The 13,846-nt window shown below is 35.9% G+C and overlaps 1 protein-coding gene across 1 annotated transcript in view; it reads right to left on the bottom strand.

Annotated features, from left to right (window-relative positions):
• Positions 1–8,531, bottom strand: part of LOC135088456 (transcription factor cwo) — a 38,533-nt gene extending 30,002 nt beyond the window's left edge. Inside the window, exon 1 of the mRNA XM_063983270.1 lies at positions 8,012–8,531. Within this exon, the coding sequence (XP_063839340.1) occupies positions 8,012–8,064 (53 nt within the window). The 5' untranslated portion in view covers positions 8,065–8,531. The remainder of the gene's footprint in view (positions 1–8,011) is intronic.
• Positions 8,532–13,846: the final 5,315 nt, after the last annotated feature.

Below are 13,846 nucleotides of genomic sequence, written 5' to 3'. Positions count from 1 at the left end.
CGTAAGAAGACACCCTGAATTTTACTCCCCTGTTAAATTAATCAGACGCAATAATCGTTATCAAAACAAACTGAAGGTACCAACTACTAAACTCGAATTATACTCTTCCGCGCCACACTCAATGTTAATAAAAATATATGTATAACCACATCCCAAATGAAATTAAAAATATAGATAAAATATCATCATAATGAAAAACAATTAAAGAAGTTTCTCACTCTCAAAAGCTATTATTCCATCTCTGAATTTTTTAATGAAAATATTATGTAATGGTCTGTCTTTGTTTATACAATAATAATAATAATGTAATTGTATAATTTTATAATATTTAATTTTATAATTTTAATTTTTATTTAATTTTATTTTAGTTTGACAAATAATTCTCTAAAATAACATTAAATATTTTTAAGTTTTTGCAACGCCTTCACTGGGCGTCACATGTACAATATTATGTTCTTGTCAACCCTTACCCATGTGACATGCAATAAATAATTTGAATTTGAATTTGGAATTTTGTAATGCCACCTGGAGGGAAAGTACTCTTAATTTAATACTGCAGATAGAACATTTTACTGAAAGAAAACATTACTTTATTTTTAAAAGAAAGAGAACTGCATTCAATGATTTTCGAAAATTTTTTGCAAATTCATTACCATACCATACAATTTTCTGTACATAATTAAAATAATTTAAGATTTCATGGTTTTCCTTTCATTTGATTTATCAAGTTTGTTAGAGATATTAATTCATCCTATACTTAACCCTAACGATCGATGCAATAAAAATACAGGGTGTAATTTTTAACAGATTTTAGTTGGTTCGATTCATGGAAATTTTTGATTGAATGCAGGTCAATTATTTCTTTTAAAAAATAAAGGAATGTTTTCTTTGAGAAAAAATTGTACAATATTAAGAGTTCTTTCCCTCACCTATTACAAAATTGCACCCTGTACCTATATACTGTGGTTTTTGTTGCAAAATAGTTCCTATTACAATACATGATGCTACAGAGTTTGGCTTGAGCTGTCGTCTGTACAAGCGCCGATTGCAACTGCGATACGTCAATGCATTTTGCTACACGTGCAGTCTGATTAACACAGGGACATTATGCACTCCACGTGTGCATGAGTAAGCGAGACGGGGACAATGACCATAGACGATGCACGACATCTCACAAACAAACTATCTATGCTGTAGAGTCACAAATACAATCAGTTTCACATTAGCCAGTTGATTGATGAGAGCTAACAACTCTGCTGTTATTATTTTCCAATAATATTATGGTTCTTTAAAATACAATCATTAGGTCATTATAGTCTCCTCCTCTTGAAAATTTATTAGAGGCAAAGCGAGAATTAGTCCAACTCCCCCATGCTGATCAGACGGGTAAGTAGTGTGGGCCTGTGTTCCTGGTATGGTTCTTTAAATCTCATCTGATGACTTAACAACCACTAAGATTTCAGATAAGTAGGTAGGTGTAGGTGCCTAGTTAGATTTAAACATTGATTACGTGTAGCTTAAGAAACTTTGAAGTTGAAATTTGATGTCACAAAATCGCTTCCACCTTCGGTCTGATCATTATTCTCCATCAGATGCAGGCCAAGAACTTCTTATTTGTAGATTTACAATGTCAACATTAAATTTCACGAAAGTCGGAAATCAATTCAATCTAACCCAAAAGCTCTACATTTGAGTTTGGTAGTTAGAATTTGTACCACACGAGCACACTAAGCTGAAAAGTTATTAAAGCGCAACAATATATTGTGCTAATATTAATATCGCGATAATAGTTCGTCGCTCAGCATAATAAAGTGCAACAATCTACCGTAGATAGGTACGAGTATGTGGATTATTTTTAGCCGGCGTTCTCCACGTGTCACCGTACACGTGTCACTAGGCCGTGTCGAGGTCCACCCAACACCCGATGATCCAACTTTAGCGTGTCAATGGGTGTGGTGGACTTTAAAATAAATGACATGTATTTTTTAAAGGTTTTCCGCTTTGGTCTATTGTGATCAAACGAAAACATGATGACTTTACAAAAATTATCCTGCGAAAAACGCGAAAATGGATTGCTGAAGAATCCTTGTCTATTTTTGCCACCATAGGATAGTTGACATAATAAATGGTGAATAGAAATGAAATACCTGTCTGATGAGCTAACAAAATGCGACTCTCCTAGAGTTGACAACTCATGACGTCAACAATTCCGGTCCTCAAATGATTAGTCATTTCGTTCGAATGTAGCTTTAGAAAACTTTATGTGGAAAATAGATAGAATTTTACAGAAAATTGGAAACGTAATCGGTTTTCCGGGAAAAGAAAGAATTGTTTTTCAAAGAAGTCAGATTAAAAGTGTAGGAGCCACCTTCAACCCGAGACAAAACACGTTCTTTATCCATAGTAGGTAGCAGGAATCAGGATTGAATCATACATTATTAATTTCTAATAAGAAATTAGTATTGTCTTGTCTCTCTACCTACATTTAGTACCAATTTATCGATCGCCTACATTTTTATTGCATTTAAATTATCGATCGCATCATAGCCATCATATTAGGCTATTGTTATTGTTTTAGATGTTTGAAATAATAATATGTCATTTCAAGTTTCTTGTGGTTAACAAATTTTAAATCGGTCATTCGTTCGGTTCGTTCATCATGAATAATGATCAATCAGGTAGGCAAAGGTAAGCAAACCTACACTGAATTACGTAATACTCATCTTTTTTATTATTTTTTAAAATATTATTATGTAATTTATTTTATTAAATCCTTATATTTATAAAAGAGACAGTCATTAATTAATTAATAAAGACATTATTGCTCTAGAAGGTCTAAAATGATGCCAAAAAAATTACATAAAAATTATATTACTTTACGTAAAGAATAAGAAACGGAGTATAGCCCGAATCCGTCGGGCGATACAAACGTGATACGCGCGGCAGTGTGCGTGTGTTAACGCGCTGGTGTGCGCGCGGTCACGTTTGCCGCGGCGTGTGTCCCGCGCGCCCCGCGCCCGCTCGGTCCCCGCCCGTATCACGTGTTGGCAGAGTGCTATTTTCGCCTCGCCTCGCTTTCGCCGAAGTAAAATTCGAATTATTTTGACAAAAGTTCCGTTTGTTTACTTGTTTGGTTAATTGTTCACGACTTTGTAGGGACTCCCTCAAAAATACTTCTGAATAGCGTGCAAATGAATGGATTCCTCTTATAGGATTCTTTTAAGAACTTTCAGGCCCATTGTATTGTATTGAAAGTAAAATCAACAATGTTTTTAAATCCCTATAACATAGAGACATTAATTCATAATGCCTACTCTCCTTAAGAAAATGCCTAGAGATACAAAATCAATACAAGTTCTGGCATTGACATCTTCTTGGAATTTCACATCATACGATAACCCAACAGATGTAAAATCGACATCCAGAATTAGATACGGGCGGATAATATCTACCTACCCTACCCTACGGTCTACTACCTAACTAATCTTTTTAATTTAGATACACCATAAAATTTGTATTTATTCTTTTTTTTTTTTAATTTATCAGTGTTTTCAACCGACTTCAAAAAAAGGAGGAGGTTCTCAATTCGACCCGTATGTTTTTTTTTTTTTTTTTTTTTTTTCTATGTTTGTTACGCGATAACTCCGCCAATTATGAACCGATTTGAACAAATCTTTTTTCAGCGTATAGGTAATACCTCAAGGGTGGTCCCATTTAAATTTAATAATAAAAAAACAACCCCCAAGGGTGGAAAATTGGGGATGAACTTTTTTATACGCAATATCTCCGCCGATTATGAACCAATTTGAACGATTATTTTTTTGTTGAATAGGTATTATCAAAAGAGTGGTTTCATGTGAATTTGAAGAAAATATTTCACCCCCAAGGGTGGAAAATTGGGGATGAACTTTTTTATAATATACATTAAGAATATGGTCTCAATGTACTGCCTACCTTCAGTGGTAACATCAAGGTAATAATTAGTTAACTAAAAAGCAAGAAATAAGTAAAATTTTATAAAAAAAATTAAAACCGACTCCAAAAAACCTACACTAAAAAAGTAGAAAGATAATTACTAATTACCTACTTATTTATTAGGACGAATTATTAATATTTATGTAGGTATACCATGATTGATACTTTTGGAGTCGGTGCAGGCAAACTTTACATGTTTCATAATCTTGGCACCGACTCCAGAAGTATCAATCATGGTATACCTACATAAATATTAATAATTCGTCCTAATAAATAAGTAGGTAATTAGTAATTATCTTTCTACTTTTTTAGTGTAGGTTTTTTGGAGTCGGTTTTAATTTTTTTTATAAAATTTTCTGTAGACATAACAAAGGGCATCACTGTTTCATGGAGTAGGTAGGTAACTATTATACAGGATGTTGTAAGTGAAAGTGATAATATTTTTTGTATTGTAGTCATTGCGAAATGCGAATATATTATTTTTTATAATGTTAACAAAATATTTTCATACATTGCGCTCTGTTCTTCTGTAAATTTTAATTACTTTGTAATTAATTACTAGGAATAAAAAATCATTTATTAAATAGTATCATTTATCAGCAGTGTTCTTATTCCATCTAATAAAAGATGAAAATAAAAATTAAATAGGTAATTACTTAAGTATGTATTAAGGTATGTAATCATTATCATACTCAGACAATGCACACTTCTACAAAATAATAGTAAAGGTCCTGTTACCTACTCAGTCAATACTTTGAGGACTGATTTCTGTATTGATATTTCCAGCTTGAGCGTTCTCAATGTGCTCATCTTCTACTCTTCAAGGATGAATTTGACGCTCCAGTCAAAAATCTCAATTCAGAAAACGGGTCTACGTACCTATAAGCTTAGCCGACTTTTAGTTTGTTAACATCATCCATCGCATGATAACAAATTGCCAGGCATTTTATTGTAAATTTTAATTTATTTATCTATTTATATTGTGTCAAGGATTAGTTTATTTAAAACTTACAACTCAGTAATTCTTTGACACTTCGATAGAATATAATGATTCGCACACTGCCACTGGCCTTTTATGGATCTTAATATTCTTAATAATATTAAACCGGATTTTTCTTAGATTTTGCAATACAAAGGAGCCCGACCAAAGTCAAAATAAATGACAATATCATAAAGCTACAAAATATGGTCTCTAGTTCTACGTTGAACGGAAGCAGGCGGAAGTGCCTGAGACGTAAACGCAACATCATAATTACATAAAGCAACTTAGCGACCTTCGATAGATGGTTCTATCTAACAGAGGCCTACCTCCCGTATTTTCATTTGCATATTTCAGTAATTTATGTTTGTAAATAATATCTACTTGTCCCGAGGGACTGTGGTAGTTGAAGGCTTTGTCCGGATTCCCATAGTTTTTCGCACCAAGGCGATCCACGGAGCACAGGGGTTATTTTAGTGGATATGCTGTCTAGTCGTAGTAGCTGGTTTTAGTCGTAGTTTTTATTAGATTGCATTCTTATGTTAATGATTTTTTCTACTATAAAAGCCAAGTCACTCATTGACACAACCAAATAAGCTATAAAAAGTTGTTCCGATTGTTGGAAGAATATTATATTCTAGTGAACAAGTAGGCACCATCTATTCTGGGAAAGAATATTGAAATAAGATATTTAAATTAACTTAGGTTTGGATATTTTTGGAAAAGTACACAATAGAAGTTTATTACTAACTGTCCGGTTTCTTGAGTAAGTACATAAATAATACAAAAGGTAGTACTTATTATTATTCTGTGGTATCAGCAATAGTAACAGTAAGTTCTGTAATTTTTGTAACTACTTTTCTGATAGTTTAGGACTATGTAACAAAAACTACTTAGGATATGAAGAAAAGTCAAGCATAAGGTATGTTTGTATTGCTCACGGACGGACAGAGGGTCTCCAATTAATCCACTTATACGTCGGCTTCCGCGGCCTTGAGACTGATCGAGACAGGACTTTGAAGGCGGGTTTGGTCCACAATCACATTACGATGTAGTATATTCCAGCACAGTTACAGCTCATTATCATCGAAGCCTTATAATATTGTAATTTTTGTTCAAAAATGTTGAATTAGAACTAATTAACTATTATCAAAAATATAATCACAGAAATTGTAACAAACAATAATAATAAATAGGTACTTTGTTCCTAAAAGGAACACATTGAAATGGAAAGAATGGTGGAAGTTTCTTAGGGTGTATTTAACTGAGAAGAAAATAAGGGCCTGATAATTATTATTGCTAGAATTGATAAAAATCAGTAAATAATTCATTCGGTGAAATGGGCCCAAAATGTAGCAACTGATACCAGGGCATAATACAGAATCCAATAATAATATTTAACGCTTTAAGAATAATTTTAAAAAGATCCAGCTTGATAATATAAAATATTATTTATTATTTCACGAATACGAAAAATCTATAATGGCTTCATTGCAAGATGCTTTTTGTGTAATAAGTCTGATTTATTCTTGGATATTATGATTATAATAACGATAAAAACGTAATATTATTACGACAATAAAATCCTATTAATATTTAAAAAAATCGTCAACAACAATACAAGCAGCAGAAAGAGACTCAAAAAACTTTGTTAGTCCACCAACTCTGTTTATTTATTTATTTAGTTATTGCACATAAATAGATACATTGTAGGTATATTGTTAGGCATGAATGAGAGTCTTGATTTCCTATACAAAATGATAGTTTAAAATCTGCCAGTTTAAAATGTATCGCATCTCAAATCAGTCAAATTCAAGTAAAATTACAACTTCTAGCCTTCTACAAAGTAGCTAGGTATCTAGTAGCTAGATACCTAGCTTAATATTAATTCATCGTAATTCACAAATTGAATAAACTTTGAACTGGTAAACAGTATCCGATTGCTGATACACCTCTCATTAACTTTCTAGCTTATTTTAATTTACGATTTGGAAATCTACTTTAGGTGTCAGTAAGGCAAGGATTTGGTAGTTCGAGTAACAAACTAAAAGTTAATTTGAAATTATTGTTCTTTAAATATTATGACATATTTATAAATAACTTACTACCTGTCTACTTAAATTGTCATATTGTTAGCTTGGTGTGACATTTTAAATTGACGTTTAGTATGGAAATGTCATTTTAAAACAGTGTTCAACAACTGTGTCACTTTTTATTAGTAAAGGGTTAAAGCACTAAAATCCTATTAAAGGATGAATTCAGGAAGTTGTACCAGTTCCCAAATTGTTAAAAATATCCTAAAATTGACCTAAAAATATCGAATGCACGACATTCCTAAAAAAATAAATCTTGTAGCATTGGGAGCAAGCAGGCTACTAAAACAAACACAGAACTCTTTTATAGATGCTTAAAATCTATAGATACTCCTTAAATTAAATAACAGTACATACTATACCTGCTAACTCACTACTGCATTAGATGCTGACTCAATTTAAGATCGCCAGTCAGTCAGTATCAAAGAGCATAAAAGAGTGTCAGTATCTTCAAAGCCAACTAGCAAGCACTAGTAATAATATTGGCCATGTTCCTACTAACTAATGTATTCGCCTAATATTACAATACATTTAAATATAAACGTCTACGAAGTTCTTTCGTCGTATAATAATTGTACATTATAAATGGATTAATTCATCTATAAATATACGATTTTTGCAAAAATATAATTTGCATCATTCGTACTTGTATTCACAGCATTCTAAGTACAGGATATTTTTCTACAATATAAATGTTACATTATATTTAATATTATTGTCTGTTTTAGAAGCCAATAGAATTTTAAATTTTAATAATAAAAGGGCCCACAAAACTTAAACAATATTATTCATAGGTATTAAGTTACCTTAAGAAGAAAATACGTAACAATGCAACATCCTGTACAAAAGGACAATCCGCATCAAATCAGCTGTGAATGCTGTGATTGGCCCCAATGAGATCCCGCGAAAACTTTAGTGTTTTAAATTTTGGCATAATGAATATTTTTAAAACAAAACTACTCACTTGTCATACTTGACAGCATGTCCATTCTCTTCCCAGTAATGCCTTGTTTCCATAATTTCACTTTCTGTCACAAATCACAATAAAAACAACACTGTATCAGCACTGTCACATTTGATCGCACAAAAGATCGTGATTTCAAGTATATTTTTTCACATATTTTCCCGTATTTGGGAAATTTCACAGTAGTAAGAATTTAAGTAAGGTCCTCTAAATCCATTTTCAGCAAAGAAACACAGGGTTCTTGAGTTGTTATCGTGTTTAACTGCATGTAGGCAGGAGGGAGGTAAGCAAACGTTATCAGCGCGAGAGGTTCGCGGCCGTTCTGAGGCGAGGCCCCGCGAATGCCGGCCGGTCATGTGACGCGTCAAAATATGGCACGAGCGGAGGAATGTGCAGGCACATTCCAAAGATCGCAAACTTCGGTTTTTAATCAAATAATGTCCATAATTTTAAAAAGTTGTTTTTTTTGTCAATTGTTTCATACCAGTACCTACTAGTAGTGCTAGATAGCCATTAAAGATTCATAGAATCTCTTTGCGCAGTGATTACCGACCGAGCTCCTCGTCGGGCCACGCTCGCATGCACGTGACCGCGGCCGCGGTGACGTGGGCCGCCCTCCTCCCACTCGCCTTGCTCCGCACGAGGTATACTCCGCTGCGATACGGGAACGAGTTACGTGCGCGTATCGAAGTAATCCAAGTTTGTTTTGAATCAGTCTATTGTCTGTCACATTGCAATCAATCAGGCTGGAGTTTATTTATACCTGTTGTTTTTTTATCCTCATAGGTAAACTAAGGTTGGCATATTAAAATCGGAAAATGGTCGTGTACCAACTTAAAATTAATGTAGGCAAATAAATTATACTATTATGGATGAGACTGCTGCATGACTTTTGGTTCAATTTTAATGGTAATGGCACGGTGTGGCCCTTGCCATGTGCAGGCCACGTGCTGTGTATTTAACAATTAACTCGCTTAATTTTTTATAAAACCAGGTAAGTTCGATAGAAGTTGTAAATACTTTGTAGAGTTTCTTGACCTTTAGACAAAATGTGTTCTCAAAATAATTTTCATTGTTTTGTTCATATAATCGTTTTATTCGGAGAAAGGTTACGTTGAAACTTGTTGAAAGCATACAAAAGTTCTTTTGTAAATGAAAATGGGGTTCGTTTAAATTTTCTTTAGTTTTATAAGTACCTACCTACGGATATTTTAATGGCATTGTTACATAATTAAGTACCTATACCTAAAGCTAAAAAACATTTTGTTTAGTTAACATGCATAGAAGGCGAATTTTTAGAGCATAAGCCCAAAGAAAACAGAGTTAATAGCATAGTAGGTACACAAGATTTTAGATAACTTGATAAAATCAAATTGTCTAAGGTGGGAATCGAACCCACGACTCTCTTCGCTCTTTACACATCGTGAGTTCGATTGCCACCTTAGGCAATTTTGTTTTGAAGTTATTTAAAATGTAGTTTAAGTTTTTTTTATCCACAACGAGGAAGCTCTTGCCTGAATCTCTTATTGACACTAAACTTGATGGAAAGTGATGATCAGGCCGAAGGGAATGACGGTGGAAGCGAGGTTCACCAGGAATCCTCAACCACAGAAGAACTGGCTACATAGCTACCTTCAACTGCCGGAACACAAGAATGCTGTTATAACATTATTACGGCGACAGACTTATTTAGGTAGATGGTGGTAGCTAGCCAGGCGGAGTTAGAACAAGCCCTACCACCATCCAGAAAAAAATATAATTAAAAAAAACTTTTTTAAAAACAAGCTTTGTATAAACGCAGTTGTACTAAAACGAAAAAAAAAATTGTATGCCAATGATATTATAGAACTATAGATATGTTACGTTCATAGAAATTACGATTTTAATCCGTGCCGAGCTATTCCAATTTGCACACATTGACAAATGTAACTGATAAGTGAAACAAAAGATACGAAATAGCACGCAAATGAAAGAGATAGCTATAGTTTTAACGATTCTGCACTAACTAATCTATGTCCGCATCGCACGCATCCTTATCGCTCTAACGTCAAAACAAGATCGCTTTCTCTTTCTTAACTTGAACATGGCGCATGGCGTCTTGATTGTTTGCATAAATAATTGAAAATATAAATACTAAATAATTTTGCATAATCACATGTGGTAAGAGATCCCTTGTATTTTGTTTACTTTAGAGTCATAATTGGTACACTTTCGAAACACACACGATGGCATTTTTTATTTATTTTGGTAAGAACACAGGAACTTACGGTGTGGTACGCACGCGATTGCGCACGACGCAGGCCACACGAAGACTAAACACAGACGTCCCAATTGGGACGTATTTGAGTATTCACAGCGCGAGCCCTTATAACATATCTGCTTTGGTTTTTATATAATATCATTGTTGTATGCAAGTTTCAAATAATTTCGAAAGCTTGTATCGCGCATAGAATTTATTCCTCTTTTTTCTGTTTGCGCTACAAGCTTTCGAAATTATTTGAACCTTGCATACAATTATTTTTTTCGTTTTAGTCAATGATATTATAGAACTATAGATATGTTACGTTCATAGAAATTACGATTTGAATCCGTGCCGAGCTATTCCAAATTGCACACATTGACAAATGTAACTGATAAGTGAAACAACAGATACGAAATAGCACGCAAATGAAAGAGATAGCTATAGTTTTAACGATTCTGCGCTAACTAATCTATGTCCGCAGCGCACGCATCCTTATCGCTCTAACGTCAAAACAAGATCGCTTTCTCTTTCTTAACTTGAACATGGCGCATGGCGTCTTGATTGTTTGCATAAATAATTGAAAATATAAATACTAAATAATTTTGCATAATCACATGTGGTAAGAGATCCCTTGTATTTTGTTTACTTTAGAGTCATAATTGGTACACTTTCGAAACACACACGATGGCATTTTTTATTTATTTTGGTAAGAACACAGGAACTTACGGTGTGGTACGCACGCGATTGCGCACGACGCAGGCCACACGAAGACTAAACACAAGACGTCCCAATTGGGACGTATTTGAGTATTCACAGCGCGAGCGCTTATAACATATCTGCTTTTGTTTTTATATAATATCATTGGTTTTAGTACAATGAGGATCATTTCGATTTTTAGCTGTGAATGCAGATTTATAGGGCTAAGAAATCCTTAATACACAGTCCAAAAATTTTTGTTCTACGACAAAAATTGACGAAGTTATGGCCAAATTACTAAAAAAGTTCACTGACCGCCCGGCGCGGGACCGTTGACGTCACTGTATCCGATCCGAACGCTGCCGGCGTACTGCGTGGATAGAAAATATTTTTTTCTAGCCAAACTATCAGTTTGAGAGAAAAACTTGTAATGACATATATTCATCAGAATAAAGTAAGCTATCGATAGGTAATTTTAAAAATAGAAATTGTGAAAAATAACGCAAAAATCCATACGCTCATACGATTCAATAGAACGCAGAGACGCGATTGGGGTCTCCGCGGTGGTATATTTGGCGATTTATTCAAATAAAGTGTTCATAAGTGTTGTTAGAGTCATATCTTCTTCCAAGTAAAATATAAAAATGTATAAGTATTAATTTATTTACTTCTAACAATAAGGTATAGCTGAGGCAGATACACTTTGCCTAGGCTACAAGACATTTCTATGCAGATCATTTCGATGTACACGCAATACCTACCTGTTATTTAGTTTTTCTGAGCCAAACATGACTTCCCCCTCGGCCAGAAGTTGGGTATGATTTACCCCCCCTCCCCCCCCCAGGCCCGAAACTGGGTATGACTTGACCCCTCCCTCTCCCCCCAGGCCAGAAGCTGGGTAAGGCTTGCCCCTCCCCCCAGGCCATAAGCATAAGCTGGATATGACTCCCCTTCGGCCAGAAGCTGGGTATGACACCCCCCCCATGCCAGAAAAGCCAGAAACTGGGTATGACTTGACCCCCCCCCCCTCCCCCCAGGCCAGAAGCTGGGTAAGGCTAGCCCCTCCCCCCAGCCCATAAGCATAAGCTGGGTATGACTCCCCCTCGGCCAGAAGCTGGGTATTACATACCCCCCCCCAGCCCATAGAAACTGGTTATGACTTGACCCCCCCCCCCCCTCCCCCAGGCCAGAAGCTGGGTATTACATACCCGCCCCCCCAGGCCAGAAACTGGGTAAGGCTAGCCCCTCCCCCCAGCCCATAGAAACTGGTTATGACTTGACCCCCCCCCCATCCCTCAGGCCAGAAGCTGGGTAAGGCTAGCTCCTCCCCCCAGCCCATAAGCATAAGCTGGGTATGACTCCCCCTAGGCCAGAAGCTGGGTATTACATACCCCCCCTCCCCCCAGGCTAGAAACTGGGTAAGGCTAGCCCCTCCCCCCAGCCCATAAAAACTGGTTATGACTTGACCCCCCCCCCAAGGCCAGAGGCTAGCCCCTTCCCCCAGTCCATAAGCATAAGCTAGGTATGACTCCCCCTCGGCCAGAAGCTGGGTATGACTTACCCCCCCCCCCAGGCCAGAAACTGGGCATGACTTGCCTCTCCCCCCCTCCCACCAAGGCCAGAAGCTGGGTAAGGCTTGCCCCTCCCCCCAGGATATAAGCTGGGTATGACTTATCCCCCCCCCCCCCCCCCAAAACTGGGTATTAGCATCATATTATGTATTATTATGTTCAATACAAACAATCATTAAGTTACACTCACCCCAACCGCGTCTCCGCATTGCATCGAATCCTATGAAAATGTGGTTTTTGGACATAGCGATACTTAATTTTCACAATTTTTATTTTTTAAAATTACTGGTCGATAGGTTACTTTATTTTGATGAATAAATGTTATTAAAAGTTTTTTTCTAAAACTGATGGTTTAGCTGGAAAAAAATATTTTCCATCCCAATAGTACGCCGGCTGCGCTCGATTCGGATATAATGACGTCACGCGGCCCTGCGTACGTTGACTTTTAGCGGCAAAAACGGCCTATGTTTATTACTTAATATCTTCGTAAGTAATAGTCCGATTTGGATAATTCAAAAAGATATATCTTTCTTATGTCTTAAAGATTAACGTAGATACTAGTTTTATTGAATTTTCTACAACAGTACTGATCCTCATTGTATCCCAACTAATCCCAACTAATATTATAAATGCGAAAGTAACTCTGTCTGTCTGTCTGTCTGTTACGCTTTCCCGCTTAAACCTCGCAACCGATTTTGATGAAATTTGGCATAGAGATAGTTTGAGTCCCGGGAAAGAACATAGGATAGTTTTTATCCCGGTTTTTGAAACAGGGACGCGCGCGATAAAGTTTTTCTGTGACAGACAAAATTCCACGCGGGCGAAGCCGCGGGCGGAAAGCTAGTTTTAGAATAAAAGCTTGTTATTAAAAAAGTTTAAATTATAATAGTATTTTACACTTTTTAGTTGTATCTCAATCTCAGAGCTTTGGTCATCATTTAGCACCAAAGTTGCTCGGGAAGACGAATCCAACGAACCCAAACTCGATAAGTTTTCGCCGTTTCGTTTAGGAGTTCTTATGGCCACCTCCAGATTCCATCATCAGGAATCTGGACATCATCTAGCACTAAAGTGCTCAAAAAGACAAATCCAACAAACCCAAGCTCGATAAGTTTTCGCCGTTTCGTTTAGGAGTTCCTATGGCCACCTCCTGACTCCATCATCAGGAATCTGGACATCATCTAGCACTAAGTAATGTGCTTAAAAAGACAAATCCAACAAACCCAAACTCTATGAGTTTCCAACGTTTCGTTTAGGAGTTCCTATGGCCACCTCCTGACTCCATCATTAGGAATCTGGTCATCATCTAGCACTAAGTAATGTGCT

This window comes from Ostrinia nubilalis, chromosome 4, assembly GCF_963855985.1.
Source record: "Ostrinia nubilalis chromosome 4, ilOstNubi1.1, whole genome shotgun sequence".
Lineage (NCBI taxonomy): Eukaryota > Metazoa > Arthropoda > Insecta > Lepidoptera > Crambidae > Ostrinia > Ostrinia nubilalis.
Note: the sequence above shows the minus strand (reverse complement) of the source record. Positions and strands in the feature narration are given on the sequence as shown.